We start from the raw sequence: 22,441 nt of genomic DNA, 5'->3' as shown, positions 1-22,441 counted from the left end.
AGCCAAAGACAGAGGCTTTAACCCACTGAGCCACCCAGGTGCCCCAAGAAACTCTTTTTGTAGAGTCCTTTATACTTAAGCTTTTTCATGTAAGAACTTGTATTGTTTTCCTTAACCCCAGGGAATTTCAGTTAGGAATTAAGCCATTTTTCCTGCCTAAATTTAAATAGGAGAATCCCAACCTACTCCCACATGCAGTGCAGCAACCACAACCACCTCAAACTCTTAGGATCTGTATTTTGGGGACCTAATGCTGTTTTATGCTCAGGGAAATACGTGTCTTGGAACAGACTGAAGACTGCTAAGCCACTTAAAAGTATTTGTAGAAGCTTCTCTGAATGGATCTTGGGAGATTTTGCTAAGGTGAGCCAGTACTCACTCACTCCTTATGCTCTGGCAGATCACCTTCTCTGGGAGAGGTAAGAGTAGATATAGGAATGGAGGTAGTTATCCCAGTGGATTTCTTTGAAGAGGTAACCTTTATCCTTTTTTCTCCTTTCCTACCCCCAGCTTAAACTGTACATTAAGGCTCAACCACGTCAGTTCCACATACTAAAACCAAGCTCCAGGCCACTTGTCTGCTGCTTGTCATTGTCCTCGGCATCACTGGTAAGGGCTGTGGGTCAGGGTTTCTCACATTGGCCAATAAGCTTCTTTGATGGGCAGAGGTATGCAAGGCTTCCTTCTCTCTACTCACCCCCACCCTCATTAGAGGTGGGGGGGGGGGGGACAGATGTGACAGATTCAAGGAGTTCTGAAGAAATACGTTCTGAAGAAATCCCAATAAGGAATAGGCAAATTTCTAATTTGTACTAAAAATTAATGGTAAGGACAGTTATAAAACTGGAACATGGTAGCTCAGGGTAGACTAAAAACTCCAGTAGCCAGTACTCTGACATTAAACATCAGAAATAAATTACATATTATGGAAAGAGCCAAATGTTGTATCAGCAATTTTTAGAAATAAATTAATAGTGTTAGGAATTTAAGCATATGAGCTTCCAACTTAAATCCTAATTTACTCAAAACTAATACATGCTGCATAAAAGTCGGAAGAGTAGTTTCTGTGGGGGAAGTAACAACCAGGAGGGGGCATGAGGGAGCTGGGTAGGGAGCTGGAAATGGTTTAATTTCCATATGCACGGTTACGCGGGTATAGTCGTATATAAAAATCAGTCAAGTCAGTATGCAGGATTTGTAGAGTTTATTATATGTAAGATATATCTTCATATAGAAAGCCTCTAAACACAAAAGACAAAGGAGCTTTAAAAAAGGTTAGGTTTTATATTTTTAAAACTCATTAGATACCAAATTCAAGACATAGATTACATTGCAAATGTTAACCTTTTTGAATAAAACTAATATTGACTTAAATGATGAATTTAAAAATGCATTTATTGGTGATTAAAAATAATACTTAAGCAGAGTAGTATTTTAAGCCAGACAGAGCAAAGAAAATTCTTGTTTAATATATATATATATTTTAAAATTCCAGTAATAGTTTCTTAAATTCCTGTTAAAAAATATAATCAATATTAAAGTCAGCAAAATGCTTTTTTTGACTGACGCCTGGATTATTTTACCACTTAACCTGGTTACACAGTGATATATTTTTTTTTCCTGTCAGATGTAACTGACAACCAGTTTAGTCTTTAAGATAAATGAAGTGATAACTCACATTGTAGCATCTTGTGGAAAATATTCAAACTACATTTAAAATGCTTTTTTAAAATGGAGACTATTATTCCACAAGAAATTGTTTCTGTAAAACTACAGGTTGGCTATGGCAATAGTAACTAAACTACATCCAACCCTGAAGGTAGAAAAATCCCTGAAAAGAAATACACAGCCTAGTTATAATATGCAATATAAAGGTTATTTTCTTATTTAAAAAATTCTCCCATTTTGGAGAAATCCAAACCTTTCCATAGTTCCCTTACTAGGCAGTGCCACATAAAATTAGTTAACATTATTATGATCATGGCTTACGATTAAATTCAATTTGACAAACACGTATATATAGCAGCCCTCGTTTGGATGTCGGTTATGACAATATTTGCAGTTCCATTAAAGAATACTTGCTTATTAAATTTGGTACAAAGCATGAACACTCAGGACAGATTGGCACAATACATGCAGTTCGAGAACTCTTCTCATCTCAAGCCAGTCATCACTGAATAAGCCATATTCCCAGTCCTGCTTTCCAAATCTTTCCTTGTATTATTATAACTGATGTTTAAAATGCTTCTTATAACACCTTCCAGAATAAGAAAAGTATGCTTTGAAAACCAGTCATCTGAATGCATGATGGAAATGAGGCAGGATGGCAGAGCCAGTGCCAGCTGGGAAAACATGGGGGATGGGAGGAAGGGGGAGCTGACCCAGGCTCATGGTGCTCATGGCTAGTGAGGGATCTTGTTGCTGCTGCCCCAGACAGCCTAACCTGTGGGGCAGAGACTCCCCAGGCCCCAGGGTGAGAGAGCTATTCCCAAAGGCATTTTGGGTAGCAGGCGGGGGCAGCTGCCAGAAGCCCAAGAGGGGGGAAATGTCCAAAGAGGCAGGTATTGTTAGGTTCACAGCATCCGCAGTTAGCTCCTTGGGCAGGTTTACTTTACCAGCACTTCCCTTAGCCAGATCAAAACCTGGGGTGAGCTTGTGAGGTGACTGAGGCTCTTGCAGAGGCAAGTCCTCAAGCAAATTGATATTGCAAAATCCTTTCGTATCTGTTTTGAGGGGCAGGCTTGCAAGTGGGGGGTATGAGGTAGAACTGGTGTTGTACTTGTGATTCTGGAGGGGCGGGGCAGGAGAGCTAGGAGCTGTTACAGGGTGGAGGGGGACCAGGGGCTCTGGCAGCGGTTGTACAGGCTGGGCGGTTTGATCCGCGGGGTTGTGGGGGTGGCTGTGTACCTCAGCTGGCAAGCTACTTGCAAGCCCGTTCTGTGCAGGAGCCCCTATAGGGAAAGGAGACAGCGGGGCAGCCTTCAACTGAAACTGGGGAGAGATGGAGTGGAAGGTGCTCAAAAGGTCTCCAGACTGCAGACTCTCTTTCATCAGCTCCTGTGAGTGTGTCTTCTTGGTATGTCGAGTGAGGTGGTCTTTGCGCCCAAATCTCTGGGCACAGAACTGGCACAGGAAGTCCTTGCAGCCGGTGTGGACCACCAGGTGGCGCCGCACGTCCTTCCGGGTGTAGAAGCATCTCTCACAGTGGTCGCACTGGTGCTTCTTTTCCTTGGTTCCGCTCGGGGGCTTTTCCTCAGCATGGGCTTTGAGGTGGTCCAGCAGCACTTCTGTGCTCCCTAGCTCCAGGGCACAGACCCCACAGGTGAGGTCGCCGCTGCTGGCCGCATGGAGGGCCAGGTGCCTCTTGTAGCCCAGCATGGTGTTGTACTTCTTCCCACACTCCTCACACCCAAAGGCCATCTTGTTGGGGTCATGAGTTTGGAGGTGGTTCTTCAGGTGGTCTTTCCGGTTGAATGTCTTCTCACAGTGAGCACACTGGTGAGATTTCTGGGGCGAATGGGTAGCCATGTGCCTAGGAGCAAAAGGAAAAATTTCATAATAGACTCAGTTTGTTTTAATAGTCAAATAGTCAAATGTGGGGATGCTATTATTAAAATGTTAATGGCTTTTCTAGGTGCTGGCACAAGAGATTTTCATTTAAAAGAGAGCTTTTCTGTGTTTTCCAGATTCTACAGACATACAACTTTATAATCTAAAAAAAAAAAAAGGCATTAGAGGTCTAATAGTTTTCAAACCTGTAAAAAAATATTCTTTGAGAACCTATCTTCCTCATCTATACAAAGATTTCTAAATAAACACATTTAAAAATAGGTAATTTTTCAAGAAGGCTCTTTGGAAATTACTACATTTTCAAAAGTGACCCAATTTACCTTCTATATAGAACCCCATGCCCCCCTCATACCCCCTTCCCAGATTTTAGGTTTCTGTTCCTACGTATAACCCCTGCTTGGTCTTTACTGATTGAGCAAAAAGTTCAGGCCCCAGAAATAACACCGAAAATTGTATCCGTATTCTCCGAGTATTCACCTGGACCCAGAGTACCACCCACCACCTGTGCTTGGAGCGTAAGATCCAGGAGATCCTTACACTTCGGTCTCGGGTATTCTAGTTAGTACTTTTCTATCCGCTCTCATCTCAGAGGTGTGCAGCCCCTGGCTCCAGAGGCTCTAAAGACAGAAGACCTTAAAGAGTGAACTGTCAAAATGGATGTGAAGCAAACTACGTTGTACCTGCAAGCCACAAGCTGTAATTATGGACACTGTTTTGGAAGGAAAACTAACATACAGGACTTGGCATTTTATATGATACACTTACTTACTAAAATGGACATTTTTTAAGTTTCAAAGATGATCAAAGTTGTAATTGAACTTGGGATTTCCTCCTATCACTGAGTCTTTAAAAACCAACAGAGTTTAGGTTTTAGGAAACCAGTGGAACTACAACAGAAAATGGAACTGTGATGGTTTTCCAGAACTGATTTGTGCTTTACAAATATAAAACAGGTATTCTGAAATTTCAGATCAACTAGGATGACTATGGCTTGTCCTGGAAGCTCAAAGAAAAACTTTCAACCGTTGTAGGAGCTTAGCCCTTATAGAAAAAGTCCTTTTGAACTGCCAATGAAATTACCAGTGCCCTCCAGGAAGTAGGCTGGATCTTGAAGAACTGGAGACGGGGCTGCATGCCTCTGAGATGCAATTGAACTTGTGGCTTTGGATACAAAAGAATTCCTAACAACTCATTTCTGTAAGAAAAGGATTTAAGTCAAAAGTGTACTAATTATACCTTTCACCCAACCTTCCACCCCAGCTTGTCCAGTCCTTTTCCTTTGCTAGAGGTAGAATTGGTAAGGGATCTACAGTAGCCGGTTCAAAAATATAATGATGAGTTAAGCCAAACTGTCATTTCTTTAAAACTAAAGCAAAACCGGGGCACCTCAGTGGTGCAGTTAAAGGTCTGTCTGCCTTTGGCTCAGGTCATGATCCCAGGGTCTTGGGATCGAGCCCTGCATCAGTCTCCCTGCTCAGCGGGGAGTCTTCTTCTCCCTCTCCCTCTGCCAGTTTGTGCTCTGTCACTCTCAAAATAAAAAAAATTTAAAAAAATAAACCAAAACCTTGTGTATCTGCCTCTTTCCCTTAAAAAAAAAAAAATCAGCTGACTCTGTGCAGGGCATAGAAAGAAAAGGAAGTCCCTATCCCTTCCCTCCATGACATCAGAGCTCAACAAACACAGGGATAGGTATCATGATACAAACAATGTGGAGGGACAGGAACCAGTGTTCTGGGCATTAGAGAGATGGGAAAGGATGCTGTGGCTCCAAGTCCCATGCATACTGAAATACAGTGCAGATGGAGTTTGCCAAGCCTAGTTAGAGGGCAAACAACCCCATTCTCATACAAGATAGCCACAGATACATCATCAGGAATAGATGTGAGGGGGGAACCATTTACAAGCTTGGCATTTAAATGATTTTTGATTTGGTCCAGTACTAGTGAATAGGCCCCCCAGAGCTCCGCCCTGGCTCTTCTATTCATGCCTCTCTCTTTTTTTCTTTGTGAAGGACTTTGATCTGACTAGATTGCATTTATTGCCCATGGATAAATAGATCAATGCCCAAGGTAACAACTCTGGACCATCCTACTCCTGACTACCTACATCCTACCTGACTACTCCTGACATCCTACTCCTGTGAGAAAGGCACAGATTGACCAAATTCTACGTGAGCAATAATATTAGCCGCCATTCCTCTGAATTTTTGACTCTCTCCTTTGGCATCCCATTCTTTCCCCTTTCAACTGATCCTTGACTCATGCAACAATCTCAATCTAGAACACGATCAGCTTATAGCTGAAATTACTTTAACAACTGGTTTCCTTCCCTCAACTTCTCTTCTTGCCTCACAACCCATGAAACCACCAGTTTCAGTCTGTGCTTCAGACAGCACCAAGGGTGGCGCCTGGGCTGTGCCCGTGATCTCAGAATTCCTCAGGGGTCCCTGGTGGCAGTAAGACTTCCCACCAGCCTTGCCAAATCAGCTTGCTTCCTTGCCTTTTGGTTTCCACCTGCTTTCCCCATTTGCTGTACTGGGACCCAGTTCTCTTCTCTAGTTAAGCAAGTTTTTTTCTCCCACCTCTGCTTATAAAATGGAGCTTATGTTGCAACTGAGGGGAATTGGGAGGAAATACTGCCCGTTGTAAAAGCTATAAACCCAAAGCCGATAGCAACCCCACCATCTCTCCTCTCTTCTATTCCGTTTCAGACCTGCGGTTTCAGGCCGAGGCTCACCAGGCCTGGGCGGGAGGTTCTTGCCCAAAGCACGCTGCTTCCCATTCCCACCTCACTTCACACCCTTCCCTGGGCAAGTTGTTTCCCTTCCTCAGAACTACCACCTCCGAAATAAATGGCTTAAGACGGTTTCAGTGCTCTCTACTGGGTAATCCCGCCTAATTCCTCTCACTCCAATCCTCTGCCAGCTCCACTGTCTTCTCCAAATATTTACCTCCTGTCCCTGTCCCAGTCCTCATTCCCTGCCGTCACATCCTCGCCAGGGGCTGACCACAGCAAACGCGGCTTTCAGCACATGGGTCAGAATTCCTACATCCACAGAAGCAGCTTGTTGCAAAACAGGAAGGCTTTGCAGCAAAATCTGTGCACACAGTAGGCACTCATACTTACACATTTGTGGAAACTAAACATCAGCCTATGTACAGAACCCATGTGAATTTTAAAATACCTATGTGTTTATAGGCTCATTTTAAAAACAAGATCATATTACAATTACCTATGACAGTGGTATTCTAAAAGGCCAGGAGCATAATTTATATCTTTTCAAAACTTTCAGGTGCCTTCCTCCAAGGGCACTCCAAGATTTAATAATAATGTGGTCCATGTTAATACCACTCAGAGGGAAATCCTCTCTGGCCAGATTTGGACTCTCACCTGTGGTAGTCTGAAAGTTGCTGCTCTGAAGTTCACATCATAAAGATGAAAGGCAAATGCCAGATTTCCCTTAACCAGGTGTCCAAAGCAGCACACAGTAGTGGGGAATCTCCGTGCGGATCTCACACACACCACACAACATTCATGCTCAATGACCCTGCTCAGGACTGGTGTGCAAATGAAGGATGCTACATAGGTTTTGTCTTTTCTAGGATATAAAACCTTTGGAGGCCGAAACTATAGCTCATATATTCATTTCCTTCATGGAAGTGAGCGCCTAACTGTCGTTTAAGAAATCAGACTAAATGTACTAAGGACTGGTCTGCTAAAACAGTGGTTTTTATCCTTCTGTGTATCATGGATGCCTTTAAAAATCCAATTAAATGCATATCCTCAACACCTGTTTACCCAACAATTCTACTTGTTCGGCCAGACAGACTGCTCCTAAGTTGAGAAGAGGCTCCGTAAGCTGATGCTTGCGAGACATTCCCTCCTCTCCAGTCTCACTGTCAGGACCTGGACTGTTATCCTACTTCACATCCATCTACTGTATGCCTCCTCTCTCCTCTCCAAATTACTATGAATCATCTTTCTAACATCCCAGTCCAAATCCTGTTTTGCACTACTTAGACTCAATAGAATAAATAAGCCCTTTAGGACAGCAGATAAGCCTGTTTGGACCGACTTCCTTTTTTGTCTCCAATTGAGCCTCACCCGTCCCTCCTCCACTACCATCCTCTGTACTTGTGTGCTTTAAGGGCAAGGCTTCGGGCTTCCCCAGAACCTCTTCTCCATCCACCTTCGGGTCACTCTTTAGGTCACAGCCTAAGACTACCTGTCTGAGAAGCCTTGCCAGCACTCAGCAATTCCTGGGGAACAGCTCCCTCCACCTGTGTAGCTGTCAAAGAACTTGCATCGAATTTTCATTGTGTTTGCATGACTCTCTGTCCAGCATGGGTCTTTCTGTCCTGTTTTTACGCCTGGCATATCACAGGACCACAGGAAATACTGGTTGAAAGAATGAACCAATGCTACATGCAAAACTGTCACAGAAACCACAGTAAGCAGTGGCGTTAAGGGCTAACGTGCATCCACAACCTGCATCCACTTTCCCTCGCAGTGTCTGCTCACAGGGCTACCTAAGCCATTTCAAGGTATGTGTAAAAGTGCATACCTTTTCTAGAGCCTCTCACCTCATTAATTTATATCTGGAAATGAAGGCTTTGCCACAGTCTGGCTGCAAGCACTTGTAAGGTCGCTCCCTGGAGTGGGAATAATTGTGGATAGTGAACTTCTCCAGGGTGAGGAACGTCTTGCCACATAATTGGCAGGGATAGGTGGCCATGGGCTTTACTTCTCACACCTTCCTTTTCAGATGCGCTGACCAAATGCTGTGCCATTTAAGCACAAATGGAAGGATGGTGCTGAGCACATGAGCGGAGCCACGACAGCCAAAACTCCAGACCAGGGGAGAGGCCGCGTCGTGGTCCTGGGCCTGGTTCTACCCAGATATGGGCCTCTCAGTTACCATGAGCTTTGCTTCTTGCTTTCCCACATCCCAACTTATATATGCAGTCTCGGGCTGGGAGGAGAATGTCGGAGGCGCAGGTGAGGGTCCAAGAGCAGAAAGGTAATCTGCATCACTAGCGCGGGCACGTGCTCCAGATCACCAGGCCGTCTGCGGAGAGAAGAGGAACAGAGAAAGAGTTTTCTTGCATTAGCCTTTGCAAACTAGTGCTCCTCCTTCCCTGCCAGCTCAGCATCAATGACCCAGAACCACCATGTTCCTTTCAGAGGCTGGAGTGTGGCCCCCGGGTCTCCCTCCTCCCTGTGTGCTTCCACAGGTCCTTCTGCACGAAAGTCCTGAGCAGCGGGGAAGCCAGCATAGTGTTGGGACAGCTTGGGACAGCACACGAAGCTTGTGTCCCCTTCAACAGAGACTGCTGTTTCCACACAGACAGTATTAGCTACTTCAGATCCTGACTTCAGGTCAGTGGGAGGCTCGGTTGACCAATTCAAAGAAAAAAAAATAATAACTCCCCCGTGCGTTCCAGTGTTTTACTGGTACAGAAACGAAAATCATCTCTGCTTATTCAAACCATGGGCTATTCCTCTTCCCTCGTTGTTAGCATAACATACACTGCTTATCACACCTGTTTAAACTTCCATGGGATGAGATGAAATAATTTGTATACATCCAAGTTAATTTGTTTGCCAGGTTACCAGGCTGAAGGTTTCAACTCTAGGATGCCAACAAAATGTGAACAAAGCTAGTTTAGCTCACAGATGCGGGGCCTGTGGAGGGGAGACCCGATATTCCCATGGAAACAAGGGTGGCTCAGGCTGCGGTCTGAGGTGTAGTTAGCATCCTCTAGTGAGCTGTTTTCCTAATCTCTTCCCCTTTGCTTTTTTGGGGACATTCCCCATCCCTGCCCTGGAGGGCCAACTGCTTGTTCTCAGGCCACTTCCAGGAGGTGGGCCTGCAGCCGCCTCAATCTCAACCTGTCTCACCACCCTTCCAACCCAGACAAGTCCCCCAAGACCAGGCCCTTCTGCTTCTAGCTGCAGACCATGTTAAGATGAGGCCTGCGGGGGCGCCTGGGTGGCTCAGTGGGTTGAGCCTCTGCCTTTGGCTCAGGTCATGATCTCAGGGTCCTGGGATCGAGCCCCACATCAGGTTATCTGCTCGGCGGGTAGCCTGCTTCCCCCTCTCTCTCTACCTGCCACTCTGCCTACTTGTGATCTCTCTGTCAAATAAATGAATAAAAAAATCTTAAAAAAAAAAAAATGAGGGCTGCGTGGCAGGCAGTCCTGAACCAGGCAATAAAAGCCTGGCTACCTAGAATCCTGTGCTTTTCTAGAGAGTAATTCTCAGGCAAGTGAATACTAACCTTTCCTGTGTAAAAAAAAATTAGAGTACTATATGTTTACATTAAACACCCTGGAGTGGCTTTTGTATGCAGCCTAGTCTTTTCTGAGCTCTGCCAAGGAAGCAGAGCCCTCCTGGTGGAGGGACCAATCACAGCAGGTCGTCAAGTGCCTGTTTCCCGCAGGCATTCATTGACTGCCCAGTCTTTAGAGTGCCTCCTTATTGTTAAAAGTTATTTTTACTTACCTTTTCACAGTTACTTTCTGATTGGAAAAGTGGAGTCTAGCTAGGTGCAATTTTATTGTACTAACAGTTGAAGCATCTTTAAACATACTTGGCTCAGAGCACATGTACACAGAGAAACTGACATTCCTTTTCTAATGGCTAAAAACTGCAGCAAACTTCTTGTGTTCCTCATCAACTAGCTCAGATGTTTTTAGTGTCTGCTCAGAGTTCCCCAGGAGCCAGCCCCAGGGAGAGACCCCTCCCTGAGGCGCTCCACCCGCCTGGAACCCTCAGAGCCAATGTGCGCACTTGGACGTGAACTTTCAGCACTGATCCAAAGCTGGGCACGTGGCGTTCTTAGCCAGCATCTTGGCACCAAACCTTCCAACGGCAGCACGCACCTACCTTGTTCCTCTGTCACCAAGCCTGACTCGAACTGAGCCTCTCTCCCCAACTCCTTGTGCCCTCACAGTATTGCCGTTCATGCCCAAGGCCCTCCTCTGAGGCCTCCCCAACAACTGTGGCCACAGACAAAATGACTCCTTCTAGGAACACTATCCCGTGTGGCCGAGTTTTTGCTGCCAGGTCTGATGATGTGTCCTATTTTCTCATCTGGCCCAAGTCTGGCCGTAATACTGGCCCAGCTATAAAAGCCATAGAATTTATCATCGTCATTGAAAATACTCATTCACTTGAAATTGCTGTGTTCTTTCCAGGTCTATCAAAAAAGATGAAAATATACACATGGAATGAAGTTTAACATTCCTCTTTTCTTTGTTCTCATTATAGCTGAATTCAAAATAGCACCAGTCCATCAGGAGATGAGCTGGCTTGACGGGGGGATTTTCTCTCCCTCCCACCAATCCCCTGCATAGACACTTCTTCCAACTTCGCTCACTAAATTCACTCTCCCCACTCCTGCTTTCTGAGAGATGACCAGTATGTCCAAGAGAACTCTCTGTGATGACAGAAATGTCACATAGTTTATGGCTACTAAACACTCAAAATGTGATGCTGAGAAACTGAACTTTATGTTTAAATAGCCCCATGTGGCTAGTGGCTGCTGTACCAGGTAGCAGAGCTCAGTTTCCTGCTTGAGACGGAGAGGAGGGCAAGGTTCTGCTTGCCTTTAGACCCAGCTGTGCTACTGATTTCACCCTCCAGTGTTTCCCTGAAACATGGGATGGTTTATGTAGACAGAGTCCCTTGCTCTATGAATGCCGGGGAAAGATTCCCCAGTTCAAATTCTAGCTTGCCCATTTGTTGGCTACATCTTGAGTGTCTCTCCTCATTTGTGACACCACCTGATGCATATAGTGGGCTGCTGGGGACCACCAACTGGAACAACAGGGATCTGAAATACACGGGAATCTAAAAACACACCACGCAAGTATTGGTTGTTTATGAAACACTGGTATTAAAAGTAGAAGCTGTCAGCTGCACAACTGCCACTCAGTTATGGATACAAGAGAAAAACATGTTCTCTCCCACTACACAACCACCATCCGTTATTCACAGTGGGAGGAACACACACGCTCACAGATGCAGAAAAGATGGCACTACAGGTAAAAATTAGTATTCCTTGTTTTTCAACGGATACCAACTTTGGCTCATAGCTTACCAACACACCAAGAATACGAAGGAAAAGTAAGACCTACTCAATTTAGACCAAAAAAAAAAAAAAAGTGCCTGCCTTTGACCACTAAATAAAATTTTCCCAGATCCACTTTCCACCCATTTCCCTAGACTCCAAAGTCCAACAGTCATGGACATCATTACCTACATTTTCCTTGGCTTGGCCCTTCGAAGATGGTGGGTATATAATCAGGGATTTTTAGACACAGCATATTTTATTTAAATGTGACACACATTTCCTTCCTGTGCTCCCCATGGAACTCTCAAAGAACAAATGTCATTTAAGCATTTTTATACATATTTCACTTATTTCATGAATGTCTTTTCCCAAAACTTTGTGTGTTTTAGGTTTGTGTGTTAAATACACCTAGCCCAACACTAAGTGCAAAGTTGGTCCTCAGATGCTAAATTGAATTAATCTGAAAATGAACACTCTAATTTCTTCAGGAAGTGTTTTTTAATGATGAATTCAAATTCACAAATGGTTTTAAGGTTCCATTCACCATAACTGTATATTTCATTAATGTGGACCTTCAAATATAAATATTTACACTGTTTTCATGATATTATCACAAACTCCTATAAAAATAGTCTGTCTCAACGGACTATAAATTCATTGTGGCTGAGGATCAAAGCTCAGCTGTTTTTAAAAAAATAAACCGTGTGGATAATACAACGTCCCCTATCACCACGTACATGACCAGCACTGGCTGGCTGCCGCCGATTCCAATCTTTGGTTGAAACCTGATGCGCTTTCTGGCCACATCCTTACAACAGACTCATGATTAACTTTTATCTGGCAGACCACCAACAATCCTAACAAAGAATTGACAAAGGGATGGTCCTGATGATAATTAGTCTATTCTGTGACATACAGATTGCATTTGAGTCTTAAATACGGTAATATTTTAACACCTGTCACCCTGAAAAGATAGTAAGTCTTCCCCCAAAACATCTCAGGACATAATTTTCAATCCCCTTGATTCTAAAAATACTGAGTGAGTGATACAGATCTGCCAGTACGCCAAAGAAGGCTTGTGCCATCTGCTTCATTCTGTTCATACTGATTATTTTGGGGATGAGTGAGGATCAGATTGGAATAAGAACATATATATATGGCAACAGCTAGGAAAGGCTGTGTGCCCTGAGAGCGGGTGGTATATGATGGTAGAGGTCAGAGCACAAGTGTAGTTCTAGGATGTCCCCAGTGCTGCGTAACACAATCAGCTAATGGGGAACGACAAATGTTCTACGGCATTCTCAAAATAAACTATGACTTCTGGCTTCTATTTCCATTGTGCCCAGTGACACAATGCAAGACCCATTTCTGATAGGAAACTGAATTTCCATTTTTAATCTTCCAACATTGGTACTCTAAGATTTTTTTTTACTCCATTCATCACCATTCCTTGTAGATAAGAAGGTTCTGTTCCAGACATTTCCCTGTGTCTCATACTCCCATAACTTGGGACTGTTTTTCTATAAATATGTTAAAAGCCAGTTTTAAAAGGGCCTCTATCAAGTTTCTGTTTACTTCTTATACTCACAAAATATGAAACAGTCAATCATGGAGCAGGATAGGTAAGTTCATTGCTTACTTGGCTCTAGGAGCCCCCTAGAGAGGGTGCTTCTCTTAGTATCAATTCTTTGGAGGACATTGGTAGCAAGTTTCCAACATCAACAAAACTATCCAGAAACATCAGCAAGGTAAAGATGATGTTTCTCAGAACCTCAAGGTAGTTTTTATTACACATATGCATTGAAAAATTTGGTAGGTATTGTATCTGAGTGAGTGTGGCAGATGATTTGGGACTCAGTGTATGTCTAATCAGCAAAACAGGTGCTCCCGGGGCAGGACTAACTTGGTTGAGGATGACAGATGTGAGGCCTTGATAAGTACCTTACCAGATGGCTGTGGCTAGGTTTTCATTCTTAACTTAGAGCTGGGGTTCAGAAGTGGCTGTGAATTCTCTGAAATTCTGTGCAACATTAGGAGGCATGAATATTGGAGTTCTTGGACCAAAGCTTGCTTCAGATTTGTGAAGGAGTCCAAGATTCAAACAGGTTAAAGGCCACTGACTTAGATGAAAACAGAAAAAAACAAAACAAAACAAAACCCTCTAGGTGCCATCAACTCCGTGTGTTAGCAAAGTCATTGATATTTCCTAATCCATAGGCCATCTATTTTGTGTCACAATTGTTGCATTTTATCAGGTTAGAGTAAAAGAAAAACCAAAAAAGTTTCTATAATAATGTTCTTCTGAAATTCAAGCAGTAAACAACTTGTACAAATTTCATTTCAAATATGACTACACGGGGAGAGGAGGGGAGCAGCGTCGCCTGGCTGGCTCATGTCGGTAGAGCATGCGACTGCTGATCTCAGGGTCATGAGTATGAGTCCCAGGGTAGGCACAGAGATTACATAAAAAATGTAAAAATGTAAAAAATAGATTAAAAAATACGGCTACAGATGACAACTACCATATAAGACAGGCCTACCTTCTGCCTAGAGGGTAAACTACCCTCTAGATCACAGCGGGTCATTTGTCAGCACCTCGAAAAATCTTGTATCTGAAAAATGTCTGCATGTGTGTATTTATCCTCAATAAAGTACTAAGACGCCATCACTGAAATCACTAACACCTGAGCTGACAGCACCTGGGATGAACCCTTAAGCTGGATCCACAAGGTGGGACACCCTGTTACGTCTGCACACCTCTTTCTTACAAAGGCCCAATGGCAACCAAAGCTGCAGGTCAACCCACTTGCTATTTTCTTAATGTGCCATGTTCTGTCACGTCTCTGTGTTTTCCACACGATGCCCCTTCCTAGAGTGTCCTGCCACCCCTGCCCACCTGGCAACTCTTCCTTCTCCCTGTCACGCCCAGGCAGAGGAAGGAGCTCCCTGTCTGCTTGGGGAGATGGTGAACCTAGGAGGAAGCGATTAGAAGTCCAGCTGAAACCCAGGGGGCTTGGGCTAAGGAGGTTGTGATGGAGAGAAAAGCAGCTCACTAAAAAGCACGGCTAAATAAGAAAGAGCAAAATTGGTTTGGTGAAAATCGACCTCCACAGAAAGTTCTTTCGTGTTCCCTCCAGAACTACTTATTCAACAGCCTTTTAGACATCTCCGCCTTAACAGGTCTGAGACCCTGTGTTCTCCACGGTGGGAAGCACTGACTGCCCCTGCGTTCAGCCCTGGGGGGGGCGCCACCCACCACCCCAAGCAATTCCCCCACCTCCTGCTGAACAATCATGTTTGCTGCCTGCCGACTTTTAAACTATTACCTTGAGAGACTTAACTTTGTCAACTCAGTGACTCGGCTCTTATTTTCTTGGAAACGAGGCCTGAAATAAACAAGAAAGCCAAAGTGACTTAAGTATCTAATATTCAGAGAGCAAAGTAATGAGAAAGCTCTCTGGTTGATTACACCACAGCTTTAGAACATCAAATCTAGGCACTAGACAGAAAATGTCAATGAGGACAGGGTGTGAACCTTCTATTTACAGATAGTTGGGTACAATCTAGTTAAAGATGGCAAATTGAATAAAAGTGTGTGGCTCCAGTCTCTTCTGAAAGGCTACTAAAACAGTATTAATGAGATTTTTCTAAAACACACCCAAAGAGGAGAAAATGGCAATAAAATGTTGGGAGCTGGAAAGCAGGGAAACACGCAGTAACTGGCTTCTCAGTCCTCAGAAAGCTCAAATCTAAGCCAGTAATGAAAAGCTATGGGGCAACCTGATTTACCCTGCGGAACCCATCAAGAGACTCAGAAATGTGGGCACTAGGTAACTCTGGAGGGGAGGGGAGAGTGGGTATAAGAACCGAGAGAGTCGGAAGGTCTGCTGGTGAAGCATTCAGCCCTCTGACCCCCTCCTAGTGGAGCATCTGAGGGCGGCGCACCCTGCTGAAACAGAGGGACTGCGTGGAAGTTTGTATACCTGCCCTCTCTGGCTATCGGAACCCAGGCGACAGGCCCATCCCCTCCAGGAGACTTCTCTGGGAAAGCTGACCAGCTCAAGAGAAAAGAGCTACTTACAAGGACAAATGTCAGTCCCCAGGTTTACCTGCATTAACCTACAACCAAGCCCTATTTAAGTATACAAAGCTTCCATCAGCTTTTTAATGGCTCCACTCATAAGTCAGCAGACAGCTGAGGATCACCAGAAGTCACAAGAAAGCATTATGGAGAAAAGAGAACTTCAAAAACAACTATAAATATGAGAAAGAGAGCGAGGGAGAGAGAGAGAGATCCCTAAAAGGACTATAAAACACACACAGAGATATTTTTAAGAAAACAACAGAAAAGGCGGTAGCAAGGACAAGACTCGGGCAGGCGCAGGGATTTGAGTAAAATTTGCTGGGGGAGCATCTAAGAATTTGCAGAAACTCATCTGATGATTCTTAGGCAAATTTATGTTTGCCAATGTGGCTTCTTTTGAGGATATCTGCTATTTTTATGTATTTGCTCCTCTTAATGCTCACTAGTGATTAATACCACGAAGAACCTTTTATAAACATTTAGACAAAATAATATAAAAGAGGAGATCAATTTTTAAATTACTCAAACAGCTATTTTCATTATATGATAAAGTTACCTATTAAACACTACACCTTGTTAAACATTTTGTACTAGAATGGACCTACAATAAAGTTATAAAGAGATGAAAGATATAAAATTAGAATGTAAGAGATCTTTCATTATTTATAATGAAAGTTTTCTGTCTACACAGAAAACTCCAAAGAATCCACACACAGGCTAACAGCTTGGCAAGATATTTAGTTATAAAAATCAAAGTACAAAATCAATTGTATTTCTAAATGCCAGCAAACAGAAATATAATTTAATATAATTTAAAATACCATATACATTTGCCACAAAACAAAGATATCTAGGAACAAATCTAACCACAAAGGTACCATATATTTATGGAGCAATTTCAAAACTATACTGAAAGACATTATAGAAGACCTAAGTAAATGGAAAAATATACCATGATCATGGATATGGAAATACAGATAGAATTACTGTAACACTGTCAGTTCTTTCCATATTTACATATTAATTCAATGAAGTGCTAATAAAAATTCAACAGGGTTTTTTGTTAGAACCCTGATCATTCCAAATTTTATATGGAAAAGGAAAAGTCCAAGAATAGCCAAGAACTTCCTAGTCCTACTGGATCATACTCATCATCATACCAATAGACCATGGTATCTCCCAAAGAAGAAAAACTTAAGAGATAGTGGATAAGGTTTTTTTGTTGTTATTGTTTTTGTTTTTAAAGCTCATCATAATTAAGGCAGTATGACATATTGAGGCACAGGATTATACAAGTGGACCAATGGAGTAGAATGAATAGCCAAGAAACAGACCCACCCTTCTATGGAAAAAACATATGTCAGGGCTTGGACAGCAGTCACTAGGCTGGGAATAGACCACTTAACAATCGGTTACCCATGTGGAAAATAAAGGAGCTGCATTCCCATCATGAACCACATATAAAAATTCTAGACAGATTTAGTCTCAATGTTTAAAACAAAACTTTAAAACTTCAGGCAAGAGTAAAAATTAAAAAGGAGTTTCACAGAAAGGGAAACTCAGATAACTAATACACAGGTGAAAATATGCATAATTTTATACAAGTGAGATTTCTTGGTCCATCATCAAAACAATTTCCCTGTAGTTTTCTACTCTATGGGAGTGCCTTTTTTTTTTTCCTTTTGTCACATACCACATCTGACATGTCCTGTTTAATTTTTTTAACACCCACCCACCCTCCTACAAAAACACACTGGAATGAAATTCAGTTTTTAAGCCAACCCCATTGCCAAAATATTAGAAAGTCAGGCAAGACCACGTAATGCCTCATGAAAGTAAGAGAGACAATATACAAGACTGGAATCATGGACAGACATTCAAAGATGCTCTTCCTTAGGGATTAAAAGATACGATATAATTAAATCACTCTATGAAGATTTATGCCTGATAAAAAGTGAAAGGAATTATCATAATGCAAGGTGGATAATGGATACAGCTGTCTAAGGCATGGTCATCTCTTGCTTGAGAGCATGCTTGAGAGATTGAGACGGTTCATGGAGAAGCCAACGTTAAAGCTAAGCCTGCAAGTTTACCAAGTGCTTAAGTGGGGAGATGGTCTATTTCAGGCTGAGGGAATGAATCAGCATAGGACACTTGAAAATAAGTAGTTCAGTATGACTGGGTTATGCTGCAAATATGGGGCACTGTGGACAAAGAGGCCAGCAAAGGAGGCAAAGGCCAAATCATGAAGGTTCAGGGATATAATACTGCTTCATTCCACTGGGGTAAGGTGGGTTTTGTTGTTGTAATCCTTTAGTAGTTGACCGACCTCTTTAGTCAAGGCTAGCTACTATGAGTTTATGAGTTAGTTAGCGGAGTGAAGGAGGTGGAAGGAGAAGAGGCAGAAGGAAGCAGAGAAAGCCAACAAAACATGTCTACACAGGAACAGAAAGAAACACTGGGAAGGGCATGAGCATAAGAATCTATGAAGAAAACAGAGAGGAGCCAAACCAGAAGAAGCAAGGACAGCCCAGGACTGATACCAAGGCGCTGGACAACACAAATCCACGATAAGCATGGGCTTGTCATCAGGTCAGACTTAGTGACCATAATTATGGCAGAGATGTGGAAGACGATTTATCAGAGAGTGGTGAGACCAGAGGCAGTGAGACCATTTGGCTTCTGCCGTGTCTCTGAAGGGGTAACAGTGACCTGGAAAGAAAAGCTGGCAGGCTGAAAGGACACTTCGCAAACAGTCTAGTTAGATGAGTACTTGGGTTGGGTCACAGGAGAGGTATCTGTGGTGGCGAAGGAGGAAAGGAAGGAGGAGTCCTGGAAGAGAAGTCCAGCCAAACACGCGCACAAGGAGCTCCGTTTTAGACCTATTATCCTCGTGCAGGGCCGCGCTAATGCTCTCTGCGTCGCTTGGATTTCAGTCTGTGCACTCTGCCCAGGCAGCTCTGGTTCCAGACCTCTTCAATCTAATGGTGCCTAATGGGCACGGAGGCCAGTGAGGACACCTACGCCATAAAGGAGAAGCTGAGGCTCTTTTCCAGACCAAACACAAAGCATGACACCCTTTGGCTACAGGGACATGGATACCATTCTGAATCTGGCTTCTGTAAGTGACTCTGTACATTACTTGGAGCTCTACCTGGGTGGCCTCAGATCCTGCCTTAAGCCCACATGCTCAACTTTGATCACCAATGTTTGTCCTTTCCAGCATCGTTTGGTAAAGTGCGTTGTCCTGGGGGTGAGGAGGAATTTGTTTTCTTTATGGCAGGCTGTAGCTAAATCGATTTTCCCTCAGGACAGCTATTCTGCATTGTGGAACAGGGCGGAAGCAGGCTTGTGGGGACAAGTAATTCTTAGAGGTTCCAAAAGCAGAAGAAGCTTTCTGCTGCTAAATTCCTCCACTTCTCTTGGGTAAGAGAGTGTAGCAACAAAAATAAGCAAAATGAGAATTTGCATTAAAAAATGTGAGATTTCAAAATAATTCCTAGATGGTTACTGTATAAAACAGGACCCCAACAGCTCAAAACCCTTGTTTGGTTACCCGGTCTAGTAGGAGAAAGTAGGCTTTTCTACAGGTGGGAACCTTCCTTTGTTACAGTGTGTTTAACAGATTGAAGATCTACCCGACATATTTAATAGTTCAGGCAAACCACTCTGAGTCTACATGGAATGGGGTGGGGAAGGTAGGAAGAGAACAGGTAGAAATAAGGAGAGAGCGCCCCTGGACTTCTGTGTCAACTGAAACCAGAGGAAGCCCTAAGAATTAGCAGAAAAGGCAGAAACCCAGGAACATGAGCCTCAAAAAGCCACAGAAGACCAAGAGAAGCCACACTACCCAGGGGAAAGGACTGCTGCCCGGGGCAGGGAGCCAGGCTCCATCCCGGCAGGGGCTCCTCCCTGAAGCAGGTGTGTAAGCAGCCCCCCACCCCCCAAACAGAGTGGAAGCAGAGGGGCTCGCCCAGCTCAGGCCTCCCCAGCCAGGGCCAAAACACTGCCCTAGAACGGGTCCCTCTGCACGATGCTGAAAACTTCTGCTCCCTTCCTCTCCACACCATGTAAGTGATGGTTTCAAGGACATTCCGGAAGAAATATCAAATGTCCACAAACAAGCAAAACAGGCATGTGCATCCAGAGAGGCAAGGGTGAAGTCCAGGGCTGGTTGTCAAGCTGAGACGGAGCAGACCTGGTCTCTTGGAGATGATTCACGGCCTCCAGGTAGCATGGTGGGCGAGAGGGGTGGACAGCAGTCCTGAAACCCACGCGAGAGCCTCTGGTACGAGAGGATTTTCTAGTCATAAAGTCAGTGACAGCTGAAACTAGATCCCCCTCCTCCCTCCCAACAAACCCTCTATGGCTGGCCTTTAAGCCCTTCTAGGCTATGCTTCCATAGCTCACAGCCCGTGATCTCTGTTCCCCGGTCTCTAAGAGTAGGGCGCGGAGGGACCAAAACTTACCTAATTAGCGGCAGGGCCTATTGTCCTAATACAGTTACCATTCTAGGGAAAAGAAAAGCCTGGTTCCTTCCCAGGAAGTGTGTGAGGGTAAAGGCTCCTACTGAGAAAAAAAAAAGAAGAAAAGCATACCGGTCACCCTGATGATGGGAAGCCAGATTCATGAGTTAAAAATTTCTTGAGGGAAACATAAAAGCTACAGGAGGTTTGGAAAAGATGCTGAAGACCCTGATGAACTGTTTGGTTCTGAAACAACAGTGTCTCTAAATAAATAGAAAAAGGCTTGCAAACAGATAACACCATGTCAGCAAAGAATCTCTGAGTGGCAGAATGAGAGAGGACTTCTGTTCTTCCTTTCTAAAAATCTGAGGCCACCGAGGCGCATGGCAGGTGGGTGAGGGGGACTTTAGGCAGACGGAGGGACAGAGCAGCACAGGGCAGCCTGTGGTGTCCCATGGGCAAGGCTGCTGGAAGGCAGCTGTGAGGCTAAGGGGAGGAGCAGGAGATGGGCCTGGAGAGGAGGCAGGGCTGTCCCAGAGAGCGCGGGGGCCAGTGACAGCCAGGACGCTTCCATCAATAGATTCCTTCACACAGGACAAAAGTCACAAGCATACACTTATCCCTCTCCCCCAGGGACAACTCCCGGACCCAGAGGGAACTGCAGATTGAAAGGTGCTGCTCTGAAATTCTCCATGGTTGTTTTTTACATGCAATGAGCCTGAGACCCCAAATCTGATTACCCAAATGGCCAAGAATATAACTGGCAATTGGTAAAGGACAGCCTCAACTCTTTCTTTCCCTAAGCTTTTTCAACAAACGAGCATCCAGAAGTCACTGTCCTATGAACTGTGTACATACTTAACAGAAAAAGGTAAAATGGCTGTGCCTGTTCCGGCGTTCACTTCCCTTCTTCCGGAAGCACAGTTGCCCACCTCGGAAGGCACACACCCTATTTATCAGACAAATCACCACACAGTGTCGGAGCAAGAATGTTCTCTTTGCCTCTCCATGCCACGTCCCATAGATTCAAAAGATGCAGAGCAAATAGTTCATCCAGGAATACTTCAGTTGAAATATAAAAATACGTATCACTGGTCCTTCAAAGTGACTCCAGTTGTAAATTTTTTTTCTTTTTAGATGTTACACATTTCATCAGTTTCCATTTTAAAAAGCAAAGGCACTGGAAAGACAAGGCAACGTGTCCCAGTTCCTGCACTGGCTTCGCTGAAAGGGAGAAAGGAATGTCGGGGGAAATGGGGGCAAAAGCTTCCGAAGAGAGGAACACTGGCAAGCAGGGCCGCATCTCCTTTTCACCTTAAGTCTTTTCTCTCCCCCCATTCACAGCTTTAGGTCCTTTGTTTGTTTAACAAACCATTACAATCATACCCCGCTCAATGGGGAGGAATGTGAACTCTCTAAGTAGCTGTGCTGGCGAGCCACATGTGTGGTCCACCCCCGAAGCCCAGCCCAGGGGCCTCACTGTGCCGGTCTGTGCTCCCAGCGCCCTGGAGGCCAGGCACCTTGCTTACAATGAGCCCCATTCCCCCCCGCCGCATGCCTGCTGCTCCTTCCCAGTAGCCTATAGCGATGTCCCAAGGAGCTCCTCCTTTCGGGCTAGCCTAGCCACTGGACTGGCCGCACTGCCTGGGCTTGTCCACTTCAGCTTCTGAGACTGACGCTACCTGGTGTGGCAGCCACCCCCTGCCTGCTCCCGGCCCACAGACTCACCAGCTGCACAGAGCTGACACAGTCCAGCCTCTTCCCAGTTATCACGCTTAGCCTTCCAACGTCCCTCACACAGGAAACAGAAGACACAAGGGCAAGACTCCCCCTCCCCTGCTTCACGGCAGCTGCTCTGCCTTTCTCCGTTCCTACTGGGGAGATTGGCCATGTTGGGATGGATTTCAATGTCTTGGCCAAAACATAAAAATATTTTTTAGTCCAATTGTATTTCGAAGGGCACTCAAAGGCTATTTAGCACAATGACAGTCTCATTAAGCCCTCTGAGGCCCTGTCAGAGAGAGAGGCATCTTCATCCCCATCCAACAGATGAGGAGACTGAGGTGTAGAGACAGATGCTCCCTGCCCATCGGAACTGACAGAGAAGAGGCTGCAAGTGCTGTTCTGTGCAAAGCACAGTGGCACACAGTGAGGCCCCGCGAGTGTCAGCGTCACGGGTGATGACGACGATGACCAGAGGCCAAGCCTGGGTGATATGAGCTGTGTGCTCTTCCCATCCGTAC

The 22,441-nt window shown here is 44.5% G+C and overlaps 2 protein-coding genes across 11 annotated transcripts in view; one reads left to right on the top strand and one right to left on the bottom strand.

The window, feature by feature from the left end:
* Window positions 1-627, top strand: part of ZC2HC1B (zinc finger C2HC-type containing 1B) — a 44,740-nt gene extending 44,113 nt beyond the window's left edge. The window contains exon 9 of the transcript XR_006818269.1: window positions 511-627. The gene's annotated coding sequence lies outside the window, so the exon portion shown is untranslated. The remainder of the gene's footprint in view (window positions 1-510) is intronic.
* Window positions 628-1,176: 549 nt separating this feature from the next.
* PLAGL1 (PLAG1 like zinc finger 1) overlaps window positions 1,177-22,441 on the bottom strand; it is a 111,260-nt gene continuing 89,995 nt past the window's right edge. For 4 of the 10 annotated variants that reach the window (XM_046004372.1, XM_046004374.1, XM_046004370.1 and 1 more), the window contains 2 exons: window positions 8,154-8,638; window positions 1,177-3,532 (listed from right to left, as the gene is read on the bottom strand). In XM_046004372.1, the coding sequence (XP_045860328.1) occupies window positions 2,293-3,532; window positions 8,154-8,305 (1,392 nt within the window). In that variant the 5' untranslated portion in view covers window positions 8,306-8,638 and the 3' untranslated portion in view covers window positions 1,177-2,292. Of the gene's footprint in view, window positions 4,766-8,153; window positions 8,639-14,974; window positions 15,035-20,201; window positions 20,246-22,441 lie in introns of those variants that run through there. The other 6 variants (XM_046004375.1, XM_046004371.1, XM_046004380.1 and 3 more) reach the window with 6 other exon arrangements.

Source organism: Meles meles, chromosome 5, assembly GCF_922984935.1.
Source record: "Meles meles chromosome 5, mMelMel3.1 paternal haplotype, whole genome shotgun sequence".
In the NCBI taxonomy this organism is placed as follows: domain Eukaryota; kingdom Metazoa; phylum Chordata; class Mammalia; order Carnivora; family Mustelidae; genus Meles; species Meles meles.
Note: the sequence above shows the minus strand (reverse complement) of the source record. Positions and strands in the feature narration are given on the sequence as shown.